Source organism: Pyrenophora tritici-repentis, chromosome 6 (genome assembly GCF_003171515.1).
Source record: "Pyrenophora tritici-repentis strain M4 chromosome 6, whole genome shotgun sequence".
In the NCBI taxonomy this organism is placed as follows: Eukaryota; Fungi; Ascomycota; class Dothideomycetes; order Pleosporales; family Pleosporaceae; genus Pyrenophora; species Pyrenophora tritici-repentis.
The window spans coordinates 1,928,358-1,942,254 of record NC_089395.1 but is presented as its reverse complement, the minus strand read 5'-3'; the positions used below and the strand labels follow the sequence as shown (position 1 = coordinate 1,942,254).

At 53.3% G+C, this 13,897-nt stretch overlaps 4 protein-coding genes across 4 annotated transcripts; 2 read left to right on the top strand and 2 right to left on the bottom strand.

Annotated features, from left to right (window-relative positions):
* Nucleotides 1–986: 986 nt before the first annotated feature.
* On the top strand, nucleotides 987–1,949 carry PtrM4_119630 (uncharacterized protein; the record flags this gene model as incomplete). The annotated part of the gene is made up of 1 exon (XM_066108376.1): nucleotides 987–1,949. One exon carries the CDS (start codon nucleotides 987–989, stop codon nucleotides 1,947–1,949), a length of 963 nt encoding a protein of 320 aa, XP_065961561.1.
* A 978-nt stretch (nucleotides 1,950–2,927) lies between these two features.
* Nucleotides 2,928–5,654, bottom strand: PtrM4_119620 (Tymo-45kd-70kd multi-domain protein; the record flags this gene model as incomplete). The annotated part of the gene is made up of 1 exon (XM_001935266.2): nucleotides 2,928–5,654. The coding sequence occupies one exon, from the start codon at nucleotides 5,652–5,654 to the stop codon at nucleotides 2,928–2,930; it is 2,727 nt and encodes a 908-aa protein (XP_001935301.2).
* A 1,836-nt stretch (nucleotides 5,655–7,490) lies between these two features.
* PtrM4_119610 (Atrophin-1 multi-domain protein) lies at nucleotides 7,491–8,528 on the top strand (the record flags this gene model as incomplete). The annotated part of the gene is made up of 2 exons (XM_001935265.2): nucleotides 7,491–8,319; nucleotides 8,383–8,528. 2 exons carry the CDS (start codon nucleotides 7,491–7,493, stop codon nucleotides 8,526–8,528), a joined length of 975 nt encoding a protein of 324 aa, XP_001935300.2.
* Nucleotides 8,529–9,951: 1,423 nt separating this feature from the next.
* PtrM4_119600 (SEC62, Preprotein translocase subunit Sec62) lies at nucleotides 9,952–10,917 on the bottom strand (the record flags this gene model as incomplete). Its single annotated transcript, XM_001935264.2, has 3 exons — nucleotides 9,952–10,251; nucleotides 10,302–10,858; nucleotides 10,908–10,917. 3 exons carry the CDS (start codon nucleotides 10,915–10,917, stop codon nucleotides 9,952–9,954), a joined length of 867 nt encoding a protein of 288 aa, XP_001935299.2.
* Between the last annotated feature and the right edge of the window lie 2,980 nt (nucleotides 10,918–13,897).

The following is a 13,897-nucleotide window of genomic DNA, read 5'->3' as shown; positions in this document are numbered from 1 at the left end:
ACCTTGTCTTGGATTGAAAACTTGCACCACCTTTCAGAGGTAGAGATGCATGTTTAATACAATATTCAAGACTCCGTGTTTTATAGGGTATATTGTTCGATGCGGTGAAGTGACATGCTTGTACTGATTCATTTTCAGGATATCGGGATAGTATATGCTACATGTTTTGTATGTCTCACACAATTGTCTCCTCTCGCTTATAGTTTAATACTTAGTGAACGTAGTAGAAATTTTGGCTGACGAAAGCTCTAACAAACTTTTTCGATTTTGCGTCCTCTTACAAGTAAAAAGCAGATGTGATTCAAGATATAACAATATTAGATTACGTATCAGGGGCTATAGATCGAAACGAAAGTGATGTTCATGATACTTGACAAGGGGCTTGTTGGTTGCTCTTAGTTTCGAGCCACCGTACGTACGTGGCGAGCACGTGACTACGTGCGTGGCCCGTGCCGTGGGGTGGGATTCAGTTCGTACGCGAGCTGCAGCCCACCTCCTCTAATCAATCATAACCATCTACTTCAACTCGTTGCAACGACCGTTACTTGATTCAACCTCACCTTTGCCGTATCAACAGGGCTTATTTTGCAGTATTGTAGGACGGGTAATCGGACGTATGGGCGATTCACGTAAAGTCAACGTTGCTCTGGTAGACATGTAATGGATACATCTGAAGACTAGAGACGAATGACTTGGTTGTACATCTGGAAAGTTGCTTTATATAGTTTATTTTTCATCGTTTAATGGACAAACTGTCTTATCATATTCATTCTAACACATCCAATTCATCCCGCTGTTTCTATCCAGATCCCCTGTTTAGTTCGAGTAGATTGGTGTTGCGAGATACTGCACTATCATGTCATGAATCCCGCTTACGTCACGACCCCTGACTCGCGCAAACCCAGGCATCAACACCCAACATCCACAACGACAAGAACCCAGCACATCATGTAAACCCAACCCAACCCCACAATGTAGACCCCACCATGGTCGCAAAGAAAGCACCACAAAAACCCACCCGTGAACCCCTCTGCCCCTCACTCCCAACCGAAGTCTGGATCAACATCCTCCGCTTCCACACCGACCTTGCCCACCTCTGGAACACGGTCCGCCTCGTCTCGTCACCCCTCCGCGCCTGCGTCGAACGCGCCTTTGGCGAGCACTTCCTCCCCGACATCCACATCGACTTCCAGCTCGAAAAGTACAACCTCGGCGGCAAGAGCAAGCGCCCGGAGATATCAACGCGGTTCGCGCGGCGCGGAAAAGGCGAGGATGGACATATCGCGTGGTTCAAAGATTCGCATCCAGATGCGGATTCGACGCGGGAAAAGGGCAAGAGGGGCCGGCAGCATCATCTCAAGATCATGCGTAGGTGGGAGGAAAACGTGGATAATTACAAGGCTGAGATGCCGAATTATACGATTAGTATAGGCGGGTTGGTGAATGATACGGAGATACCAGGGCTCAGTCTTAACATCTCCACGCGCGAGATAAAACTCGAGTGGAAAAAGTTACTGCAGCTGTTCTTCCGCGAGCAGCACCGGCTCGAGGTGTTGAAAGCACGATACCAGGCCGACGCAGCCAAGAAAATCCAGTCGAATAATGCGCGGTTGAGAAAAGGGGAGAAACTTTTGCCGTCGGATTATCCGGCACCGTGGGCGACTGCTGGCGCGGAGATTCGTAAAGAGATTAGACGGGCGAGGCTGAAAGAGCATTATCGGGACAATGAAGAGATGGTGTGGGCGATTGACTCGTTGAAGCATTTCGAGCAGTATGGGGCTGCGGCCGGTAGTGCGAGGGCGCTGAAGCTTAATGCTGAACTTCCTGGGGCTGGGTTGGGGGAGAAGTGGTTTGGGAGTCGGAATTTGGTGCAGGAACTTTACTTGGATGAGTGGAGTTGTATGCATAGGATTGATACTAAGGTTGAACATATACGGTTGGGGATATGAGGGGACGTTTGTAGGATATGTTGAGAGTAAAGGTAGAAGCTTCTTTGGTGTTCTGTTAGTCATGTGCAACTTTTAATCTGATGTCACAAGCAGTAGCAGAGAAATAGCTATGACGACAACAATAGTCGTCACCGATAGTCGTGCTAACATATCTGGCTCGGATTGTGGCCTTTATCCTACCCGGGAAAAAGCTAGTTTCTTACATTTACATTCTTACATTCCAGTCAAGACCGCATATCACATCACTTAAGGCCAAACAAACAAAGTAACATGATAACAATAAAAACTTTCCGTCAAGGAGTTCAATTCTATAACTACAAAACTATCGCTTTTTTGAAAGAATCAGCCTCGACAAGAGGCATTCCCGGCGCAACGAGTGAACGTGCATTCTGTGTCGGTGTTCCTGTCTTTCCCAAAAAGAAAAAAACACAAAAACTCCCAGCCTGGTAGTTTTGCCCTTTCTTTATCCTTATCTCGCGAGAGATTCCACATTCTAGTTATCAAATAGAGAGAGAGCAAAAAAGAGAGAGAAGAGCTTCCAGTCAAGGACAGCCGAGCTGAAACAGCGATAGACAGATACCCGCCTTGGAGCAGAGCCCTGAATCATCACCGCAAGCACACAAAGAGCCGCCGGCAGACATAAGGAGAATGGGATAGGAAAATTGGTGGTGGTAGTGGTGGGGTGGTATGGAGAGAGGGATAAAACAATACACATGAAGCGTAAGTAAGAGGTAGAAATACATGACGAAAGCAAGTAGCAAACAACAAGGAAAACGATAAAAGCAGACTGGTATCGCGCGACAAGCAAACGGTTTATCGGTCGACATGAGAGGGGACATAAGAAAAGCCATGACAACGTAATTGACGCAAATAGGACGCAGTATATGCAAAAGCAAGAATCAAGATAAAAAAGGCCCACGCTTCGGCGAAGGCCAGCAGCCGGTGATGGGCAGAAATTAGGCAACATGGCACGCATGTTTAGATGGCGGTTCCTCTCAATGCTACTTCCGGGGGTGTTGGAGGGAGTGGCATGTTTGGAGGCGGCGCCGGGAGACCCATGCTCTGTGGCGGCGGAGGAAGCGGCATCGTAGGTGGTGGGGTGGGCAAGGCGAGATTGCGAGGTGGAGAAGGAAGAGGCACAGTAGGCGGTGGAGCTGGCGGTGGTAGACCCATGGATGCAAAACTACGCTTTGGGGTGATGGTTCTCTGCTGAAGCTGTTCTTGGAACGCCTTTTGCCTTAGCATCTCGACACTAGGTGTTGGTTTGTGGGCAGTTGTAGCTGGGTTGGGTACGTTTGACATTCTCCGACCAGGGACAAAAGAAGGCGTTGAAGAGATTGCGAGCACTGGACGAGATGATGTAAAGGCCGCCGAGTTGGCAGGACGAATCTGAACTGAAGCTGGGCGACGCAAGACGGTCGGTCCAACTTGTAGACTATGGGGCTTTGAGATTGGAGTCATGTTGGACGCGGCCGAAGGAGGCCTGATAGGCGCAGTCACTGATCGGTTGACCTTGATCGGCAGAGATAGTGTAAAAGGTGCAGTAAGAGACGATTGACGCCTCTCCACTATAGTTGTCGAATCACCATGTTGGGCCTGGGGGCGAACTGGGAATGGTCGAAGGAAAGGCTTCGGAGACGCTGATGTTCGACGTGCAGACCTGTCTACATTGGTGGAGGCATACAGAGGCGCTGGACCTGCGACGAATGTAGGAGAAGAGCCCGCGAGCGGTTGACGAGCTTGTGGTGGAGGTACAGGAGCACGATCTTTTGGCGGTGGTGAAATCACATCCCTCCGAGGCGGTGCAGTGTAAGTAGGCGCATTGAATCTTACTGGGCTATCCTCGCGTGTGGGCACATTTTCATCACTGGGTTGCTCAGGAACATCGATCTTGACCTGGGGAGGTGACGCGCGTGCCGCCGTAATGGGCTCACTAACCGGAGCAACCTCTTCGATCGCGGGAGGTGTGCTGACCTTTGGCATTGGTGGACGTACAACAAAAGGTGCTCCAAGTTCTGGTGTGGTCGCCGAAGTTGGACTAGCAAGTGAATGTCGCTTGCTGTTTGGGGGCGTCTTGATGGCCTGGGGGAAGTTCTCATCAGTGATGGGCAGAGGTTGCATCGACCTGCGTCGGGAGGACATTGTGTTGGCAGGGTTCATGTGGAACGATCGCAGAGACATGGCGCTCCGAAGAGGTTCATGCTCGCTAGCTGACCCAAATTCTTCCTTGAGGGGCGATTGTGGAGCTGGGGACGATTCGCGCGAGGTATTTCGAGTACCGGTACCAGAACCCGTCGTCGTTGTGGACATGAAAGAATGTCTTGAACGGCCGCGGAGTTGGTCCAGTTGTATCTGATGTTGAGAAATGGGCGTTGAAGCGACGGATGACACCTCGACGGACAGCCGACTGTTGTTGTACCGAGCGGACTGTCCACTGGATGAGTCGATGCTACGTTTTGATTGTTCAGCTTGATGCGCTTCCCAATCGGAGGTGACGATCTTGGGTGATGTCGAGTATAACGAATCAACTGGGGCGGCCCTGCTGACAATGTGCGGTTCGCGGTGTTGCGTAGCGGTCGTCTCGGAGGAAGCTTTCCCTCTAAAATCGTCCGTGGAAGAAGAAGCCCTAACCAAATCATCCTTTGCCTTCATGCCACCAAGATTGTCAATCTCCTTTCGCACCGTAGTCATCCATGCATCCATCTCTTCTGCACTCTCAAGGACCAACAGAAAGCTAGTCGCTGCCTTGCGCATAGTGACGTTTTGCGATCGCAGACGAGCCAGGAGAGAGCTCTTTGGGCCCGTCTCGAAAGTCCCATCATCGGTAGCATGGCTGGAGATCTGCAGCACCCAGTGTTTGCCAGGAATGAGATCGCATGCGAATGCCGCTGATTCTTTGCCCAGCTTGAGCACCTTCTCTGGCAACCTGTCAAAGGGCCCGTCACCAGCATACTGAAGTACGAATCCGGAAGTAACCAAGATGTAAATCTTGTTCACAAGCTCGGGGATTGGCGGGTGCAAGACTGAGTTGGACATGAGTCGTCTGTGTGTTCTCTCCATCTTCTTTGTCTCGATGACGTTCTCGGTGATTGAAGACAGGTCGCGCTGGCTGTCCATCCTCTCTCGAAGCGAATCGGCTTGCCGTCTCTGACTTTGGGATCTCATTAGAACTTCTGGAGCAAAAACACATGCCTGTACTGTTGCGTGCTTCAAGGACTGCGGGAATGCCTGGAACAGCGGAGGTGGATCCCAGCTTCCAAACTCGTTCTGTGGTACGGTAGGTCGTGTCGTGGGGCGGAAGATTTGACTTGAGCGGGCGCGTATCGTCTGTTGTGCGGGCGGTGACGGGTTCTGTCTGAGCGAAGACTTGGGTATGGACACGGGCGAGGTGGGTTTGGGTGGAGTCTGTGGCCGCATGGGTACGGCGAGGCCAACGTCTGCAGTTCCACGAGCCCTTTCCACCTTAGGTCGACTGAAAAGGTTGAACAATGACATCTTGGATGAGACGCGTTCAAGCCTCTTTGCGGGTGCAGTGGGTGCGGTCGCAGATACCATGGAGGGCGAGCGTTGGGCCTGTTCCTGGAGGTTTGGCGTAGAGCGAGTGAAGCGCCATCGAGATGTCGACAAATGGTGATGGTTCTTGTTCTGCATACTGCCCAGAGAAGCCTGCGAAGGGGCGTGTATCTGACCAGATACTTGTGTCATTATGAAGAGCGTGGGCTGTAAGAAGCCGACGCAGCGTAGTCGACGTCAGACGGAAAGCTGGGCCAGGCGAAAGATATGGGACGGGTATCGGGAACCCAAGTCATGCGAATGGCACGGGTAATGCAGGGCTCTTCTAAGTCGAGGTCACCCTGACAGGGTATGCTGGCTTGGGAAAGTGAACAAAGACTCGGACCGAATGTCGAGATATGCAAAGCTGGGGAGCAGGATACTAGCGACGTCGCGTACGAGGAGCCAGTCTCAAGCGTGGTAAGATCAAAGCGTTTGGAAGGAACGTGGAGATTCAAGGTGTCAAATGGAAAGAGCGTGGCACGGGCAATAAAGAGGCAAAGTATATGAAAACAAAAAGCAAGCGAGCGAACAGGACACGGGTCCATGAAAAGGGACGAGCGGTGCAGATATGTTGACGTTGGGTGGGAGTAGATGCAGAGGTGAAACAGGCTGTCGAATCGACAGAGTGGTGGAGAGAAAAGTGGCAAGCGTTAGGTGCCGCAGATGAAGGCAGGCTGACCCCAGCTGGTCAGCAGCACTAGGAAGCAGTTCCCAGGTGCCGTCGAGTGTGATGCGACGACGCGACGACGCAGGGGCTGCATTGAGGCCCCTTTCTGGGCAGTTTTGAAGAAGGTTGAGATGGATGTCATGGCGCCGCACGCTAACCGTGGCCAGGCGGGTTTGGCGTGTTTGAAATTTCTAGCACAACGTCTTTTGACAGTGGCCGCGAGCTTGGATGCGCGACCCGATTCAGGGTCAGCAGGTCAGAGTTTGGGTGAGCAGCGGGCGTCATAGTGCTATGGTCGGAGATGCCTAGATTAACAGGGCGATGACACCAGGTGGGTGGAAATTGCATGCCCATGGGCGTGACTGGACTCGATGGACCCAGGACCATGGCGGAAGTGCGGCCATGGGTGATCGGCGAGGCGCTACCTGGGAGCACATGTTGGATATTGGGACATGTTTGGGATTCCTTTTGGCACCAGCTTTGGCGCGGCGTTCATCTCAAATGTGGTGGCAGCAGCAGCAGCAGCAAAGTGAAAAAGCATTCGCAGACGCAGATATGGACGGGGATTGAATTTGACAAGGACAGACACATGACTTGCACGTTGCGTTTTGCCGTCGTCTCATAGAGTGCTGAGTGTGACGCAGGCGGCGAGGTGCATACGACGGGCCTTCAGCCAGCAGCAGATGCACAAGGATAAGTATGCATTAGAGTGACCATGTGTATTGCGGCGCAACTCGGCCCAAGACGGTCATGGCCACAATTACACGGGCATTGCTTGGTAGCGAACGGAAATAGCTTCTACTAAGCAGCTGGTAGGGCGAAATGAGGCGGAATGTGGAGAAGACGCCGTTAGCCGGGAAAGATGGGCGCTGGGGGAAGGGGGGATGATGGGCAAAAATATTTCTGCATTAGCAAGCAGCGATTATGCCATCTCCTAGGCCGCGTATAGTGACAAGGACGTGTCGTAGCTTAAGGGAACTGCTGAAGCATACCTGCGTGTCATAAGATAGTTGATATACCAGTGTACAAATGCCCCTGTAGTCGCCAGGCACGCGTATTAGTAGGTGCATACTCCACATTATCAAGTATTTCATGGACGTCGTCGTAGGGCTCTTAGGAGAATTGATGAAGCAGCTGGGCGACGGGAGGCCGGCGTTCCTGCGTCGGCGTGCAGTAGTGCCGTTTTCCCCGCTCACCCCACCTCGACACCTGCACTGCTCATTGCTGCTTTGGGCCAGCGTAGACGTTAGACGTCCATCCTTACTAGACCGCTCCTCACACCACTCCTCACACCACTGACATCCTCCTGGGATCCTGATATGCCTGACCTAAACACTCTCCCGGCTTCGTCGCCTCATACCTCCTCACCCTCGCCCCGCACCCAATCACCTTCCAACACCCGGATGGCTACATCACCCCACTCACTTGCTGCTACAGCTGCCATGAATGCCGGTATGCACAACGAAGAGACACGCCGTCCTTCATCCGGTAGCATGCGGCGGGATGTTGAACGCGCCCGACGCCGCTCGAGTATTCGCATGAACCTCAACCTCAATGACCCCGCCATGCCGGCGCCGGGAGAGTTGCAGCAGAGCAGCCCGTCGACCCGTAGTAGGGGCCCATGGCCGCATAGTCCCCACCACGAGCGTGCCCCTAGTCTCGGAGAGCTGCATCAAGAGCTCGAGTATGAGCAGGAGGGCCAGGTGAACCGCCTACTCAACATGATACGCACCCAGCAGGCCCAAATCAACACCCTCCAGGCCAACCAGCACCAGGCATCAGCATCCGCCGTGGATGACAGTACACCTACCTCGGAGCGTTCCATGTCGATTCCCCCGCCACTGTCGCACTCCTCGCACGTTTCGCCGCCCATGGTCTCGCCCCTGCCATCTGCTGCGCAACCACGCTCCCGCTCACCCTTTGGCTTCGGCACCATCAGTCGCCAGTCATCTTTTGCAGACCGCTCACGACACAGCAGCCATGCCGGCTCCCCCGCCCTGCGACCCGTGTCAGGCCAGGTACCCTACGATCCCCACGACATGCTTCCCAGCCCCGCAACTAGCCGCGACGAGAGCGCCTTCTACCAGGCCGAAACCCAGAACCTGACACGCGAGAACCAAATGTTGAAGCTGAGAATAAGAGAACTTGGTATGTCTTTCCCCTTCCGTTTCCGCTGTCATCACCGTGCGTACATCCACTAACCCGCACCAGAGCGCCAACTAGCAGACCAAAACCCGACATCCCAGGTCACGCACTCGCCCGTCATCCACTCCAATCTTGCGCCGACTCCAAGTCGCGAGGGCACAGATCAAGGCGCTGAGAGTGGCAGTCAGCCGCCCGTGTCGACTGCCGAGTAGGACTTTTCTCTAGACTGTGTTTCGCGGGCGTTTTGTTCAGGTGCCTCCTCTCAGGACATTGACGAAGCATGTTGGCGCAGGAAGAAGTAATGCCAGGCCATGGCTCAACACCGTTTAGCAAGCGGTGGACACAATGATGGTCAGAAGTATCAAGGGCGAACTATCCGCTACTGATGCTGGTGCTGCTGCTTAAGCTTTTACCGTAAATAATAGCGTAATCCGGACATTGTTTAGCCCTCACATCCCCACAAACGATAAAGTCCGGTATATAAATGTAATAAACGTAAATTTACAATTCCCGTTCTCACTAGTCACCCCCCATGATCTGCGAGACGATAATAACTCCACACGCACTATCATGCAATAAACTCCCCCCCCCCCCCGCTTAATTTTACCTACTACCTACACACACGACATTCCTGTCTCGTCCCACCTGCCTTGGCGGAGCGTAAAACAACAAAGCTCCAAGCTCCCTCATGCCAAACATGTCTCCCCGGCCGTATCTTGTCAGACGGCCTTATTTGCGTCAAAACAAGCGACACACCGACCGACACAGACACAGACGCAGAACAGGTACAACTACTCAAGTCACATGGTACATGGGCATAAAGACTAACTAGGGTCTTCCTTGAACTAAAACACCTGACTAAACTTTAACTACTTACCGGTACGTATCGCTGCTTACTACAATATTTCGGTGTCTTGGTTCTTTTTGTTTTTCTTGGGGAGGGGTCTTTTTTTTGGTTGTTGTTGGTGGCTTGAAAGGGGGGGAGTACGTCGGTAATTTTTGGGTAGGTGAGAATGTGTAGGATTGGGGTTGGAAGTGAAGGTTGAGATTTTAGTTGGGTGGATTGAGGCAAGGGCTTACATTGATAGTTTGATACGGGGTTTTTTATCGGACTGTACCGTATCGATTTGTGACTAGGTCAAGTAAGCTGGTGGTATAATTTGCCTTCGGACTAGAATTTGGAATGGTGAGTATTGACATCTGACTGTATCGGTTGTGAGTAAGCTGGTGTAATTTGCCCTTGACTAGAATCTGGAATGGTGGTTATTGATACGGGATTCATATGACTTGCATCGTTTGTAAGTAAGCCGGATACAGTCAGATGCACCCCGTATCGATGGTGTGAAGCCTTGGTAGTGTAATGTAACTTTCCACTACTGATGACCGACAGTATTGATGAGACTGGCTCGAGCAATGCACACAGAATACAGAATTAACGTAGAATAAGAACAAGTTATTCTGCTAATACTGGTTACTGGATACATATATCACAACTCCCGTTTACCACCCCATCCATCCACAAACAATAAACCAGAGTCGTAAACGCCAAGTGCTCCAGCTAACCCATGCAAAAAGTCTTGATCCTAATTTCATTCCATTCTTTCCACTAACTGCTACATACCAAGTGCAAACTCTCTACTCATCATCAACCTCCTCCACCGTGGCTCGTGGTGCTCGATACGTCATGTCACCTGCTTGGGCCGCCTCTGATCCTGTTGGCTCGGTGGCAGTGTCGACGGGTTCAGCAGCTTGTTCAGGGACAGCCACGGAAATGGGTACTGGGGCAGGTGCATGGTTGTGGTTGCACCCTGAGTGGTCATGATGTGCGTGCTCATTGGCACCCTTCTTGTTCTTGGCACTAGCGGCCTTTGCGGCTAATTTAGCAGCCTTCTTCTCCTTCTTTGCTGCCTTCTTTGCCTTGATGTCTTCGGGAGTCTAGAATGGATTAGATGTTGCTCCACAAATAGAGTTTAGACAATACATACCTCTTGCCATGCCCACACAGGCCGGAACGAGTCGAAGAAGCCAACATCCTCAAATAGGTTCGGATACAGCCAGAGACCTGGCGGTGCCGCAAAGATTGTAATGATGAAAAGAATGAGTCGAACGATAGCCATGGCGAAGAATAGACCGATGAGACCGAGCATGCCCATACTAAGGTACCACACACCCTGTCGCAAGAAAAGCGGCCAGAGAGGAAACAGTACTATCGCAATCACCAACAACAGCGCACCGACAGCGTAAAGCTTCTGCTTCATCTGCGAGCCCTCATACAGCCAAATATAATAGTTGTCGTCGTTTGCCTCTTGGTGTTGCTCAATCTTGACCGTCCATAGGCCCTTGACACGCTTGGGCTTTGCATGGCTGTGACCCTCGTGCGCATCTTCCTCCACCTTGGACACTCGCAGGGCAAGGAGAGAGAGGGGTAGGAGCTTGAAGCAGTTCTCGGCTGAGGCGCGATCATTAACTTCAGGAAGTAGAGGGTTCTTGGCGCGGGCTTTCTGGTAGGCGGGAGATTGGAGGGCGCGAATTGCTCGCTTTACTGCGGGGAAGTTAGTCATCCATCTGTGCATGTGGTCGGGCTTGCCTACCTCTGAACATGTCCTTCCTCTTCTCATCGTGTACGACGGTCCTGGGCTTGAGATCCTGCGACTTGAGCCAATTTGCGACAGCGAGGGCTTCTGGTTTTGGCGGGCCGGGCTGGATGGGCTGCTGCTGTTGCTGTTGTTGCGCACGTTGCTGTGCCTCCATTTGCGCCTGCTGTTGTGCCATTGCCTGTTGTCGCAATCGGCCTACGTATTCTTGGACTGTGATACCATGCTTCTGTGCCTCGGCAGCAAGTTGCATTTGAATTTGTTGGATTTGCTCGGGTGTGGGCTTTTCGCCGTTCGGTCCCAAGGGTATGGGAATGGAGAATGAGCCTGGTGGAGGCCCGCCTTGCGGGGGACCTTGAGGTGGGGAATCTTGTTCGGCCATGGTGAAGGCGACTGACCAACTGTGGGGAGTGGCTTTACCGGTGAGTGCGCAGGCAGCAGCTGGCGATGGAGAGCGTCCGGAGTGGGGTTGAGCCTGGTGGTTGACACGGTGGTAATAAATGTTCCCTAATGCCACATTACATCAAACACCTCGGCGCCCGGCTGCACCATTCGGCCGCTGCATGACTAAGCGGCCGCTGCTACTTCAAAATTTCTGCGAGCTCCCAGTTCCTTCTTCCACTCCATCTGTTCGTAACAACACCCACCCCACGCTTTGGTTCTTCAGGCATACATGCTGCCAGACACGCACCGGCTTGCGCCTCTACATTCTTGACAGCCAGCCTTTGTCGCCACCGCCCTGTTCGCGTCGAAACTTTTTCCAAGTTCAAGCGCACCGGGCGCGGCTGCCGAGGATACACAATATGCCTTCAATATTTTGGATGAGTATGGCAATGGCATGGCGTTTTGTTTGCTCACGCGGCGCTGGTCTGGATGATTGCCCCTGCGGCATGGCGTTGGAGCTCGCCTAGTATGGCGTCGGCTTGCGTCGCCTGGGCGCCTGCAGTGCTCCAAGGTACAGACCCGACAAGCAAACATTGATATCAAATGCACGTCGACTGGGAATGATGGTGTTCGGCAAGATGAAATTACGTAGACATGGTACCGTGGTCGTTTGACCATGGTTGTGATGTTCACTTCACCAACACTCTGGCCCTTACTTCCCTTACTGTATAGGCCTATTTTGGTGTGAAGAAGAGGAAATGACCCATTACTCACCGCGTTGTCTTGTTTGGCTTCAGTGGTCCTTTTTCGAGGTCAACATATTTATCTGTATAGCATGTGCTGGCAGAGAAGCGTTCGGCAGCTCTCACCGCCCGGCACTGGTTGCATGCATGAGTCGGTAGCGTTGTCGCCTGGTGTTTGGTACGCTATTGCAGTTGCAGATGTAGGTGCAAACGTGAATGAAAGAGTGCATCAGTCATGACTTATTGCTTGTCGTCTGCAGGCGCTGATTGGCCAACCAAGTCCGAGACCAGGTCGCGTCGCTGTCAGAAGTTGGAAGCATCCGTCTGCGGCTGTACTCTAGCCTAAACACCTGGGGCACAAAGCGTGTTTCGGGGCGGCCAACTCTATCTATCAAAAGGCTCTCAGCTATGCCGGATGCGAGGCCCCCTCCCCCCCAGGAGGGAGGAGGGAGCGGCAGGCCGTGTTGGTGAAGCGGACGACAGACAAAGAAAAGGACACAGCGGGCTGTTGGGCGCACTGATGCATAGTGGTGGATATTGCGGCACCTGCATTCATGGGCGCTCTGGTCGACAAGTGGGCTGATTGGCGTGAGTGATGACCGTGAACGTTGGATGGGCGAGGGCCCCTGCAAGCCGCCGTCTCTCGCGGCCGCATGTCGCTGGTGCTGGGCCTGCAGGCTGCAGTGGTGTCAACCTAGGGTGCTGCGGATGCGGAGAGCAGCTTGGGGATAGCCTGGAGTTTGAAGACGGCGTGACGAGGGGGAATTTCTTTTGCATGCCAGAAGGGGGGGTGTCTATGGAAAGGTCCCAGTGGCTTTTTGCATGCCCTCTGTCATGCTGTGCTGCTCACAGCAACTTGGTAGGCCGACATAGCGCCTTGGATCGCTCGATCACGACCCTAAACCCCAGACGGCCTGTCGTCCTGCGGCAGGGATCGCTCCAAGCCACCACTCGAACGATTGAGGACATACGAAAGTGGATAGGCCTGCCGCTGTTTGGATGTCTCCGCCGCACCACACCTCGTCATCGCTCGCGCCCGCCTATCCGCTGTGATTGTGAAAAAGCAGCCATCATCTGCCTGTGCTGCGTGCTGATTGCTGACATTGAATTTTCGCCTTCGGAGCCCGGCGCTGAACAGGTGTAGAGACGTCGGCCATCGAGAGAAGACGACGTGACGGTCCGCTGCGCCCTAGAGCAGCCTGTACTACGCTGGCCTTTCTCCCAAACCCGCTGTTGTGCGCCCTCTCTCGCGCAGACGAGTCCCGGTCTGCGACACCACGCCCAAAACCGCGTCGCCCGATTGCGCAAGCCCCAGCCCAGTGACTGCCTTGCCATCCAGGCGGCTCTCGTGCATGCGAGTGCCGAGTGTGTAGTTGGCTACATTCCCGATTCCTGATTCCTGATTCCTGACCCCCGACACGTCCGCCCGCCCTTACAGAAGACACGCATAACCTCGTTCATCGCGTGCTGACGACCGCCACAATCTACCACCACCGACGACCGACGCCTTGTAAAGCCTCGCCGCCTGCCGCCCTGGATCTGCATCTGCATCTGCACGAGCGGGCCACCATTGCGACTCCTCCTCTCCAAACCTCTGCCGGGGTCTCTGCTGGTACGGTGCCAGTACGGGGACACCCGGTGCCGAAGAATCCGATTCAGCCCCAAAAGACATGTCAATCGCAGCAGACGGGCGACGATTTCGCGAAGGCATAGGCACCAGTCGTTGCTGCTGGTTAAGCTGTGCTGAGAGGTCGGGGACGTCCACAGACAACCCTACCCTTACCTTGCTCTATCCGCCAGCTGTCTGAAAGACACGCTTGGGTGACAGCCTAATCCTCGTTCCAGAGTCCCTCTAGCGGC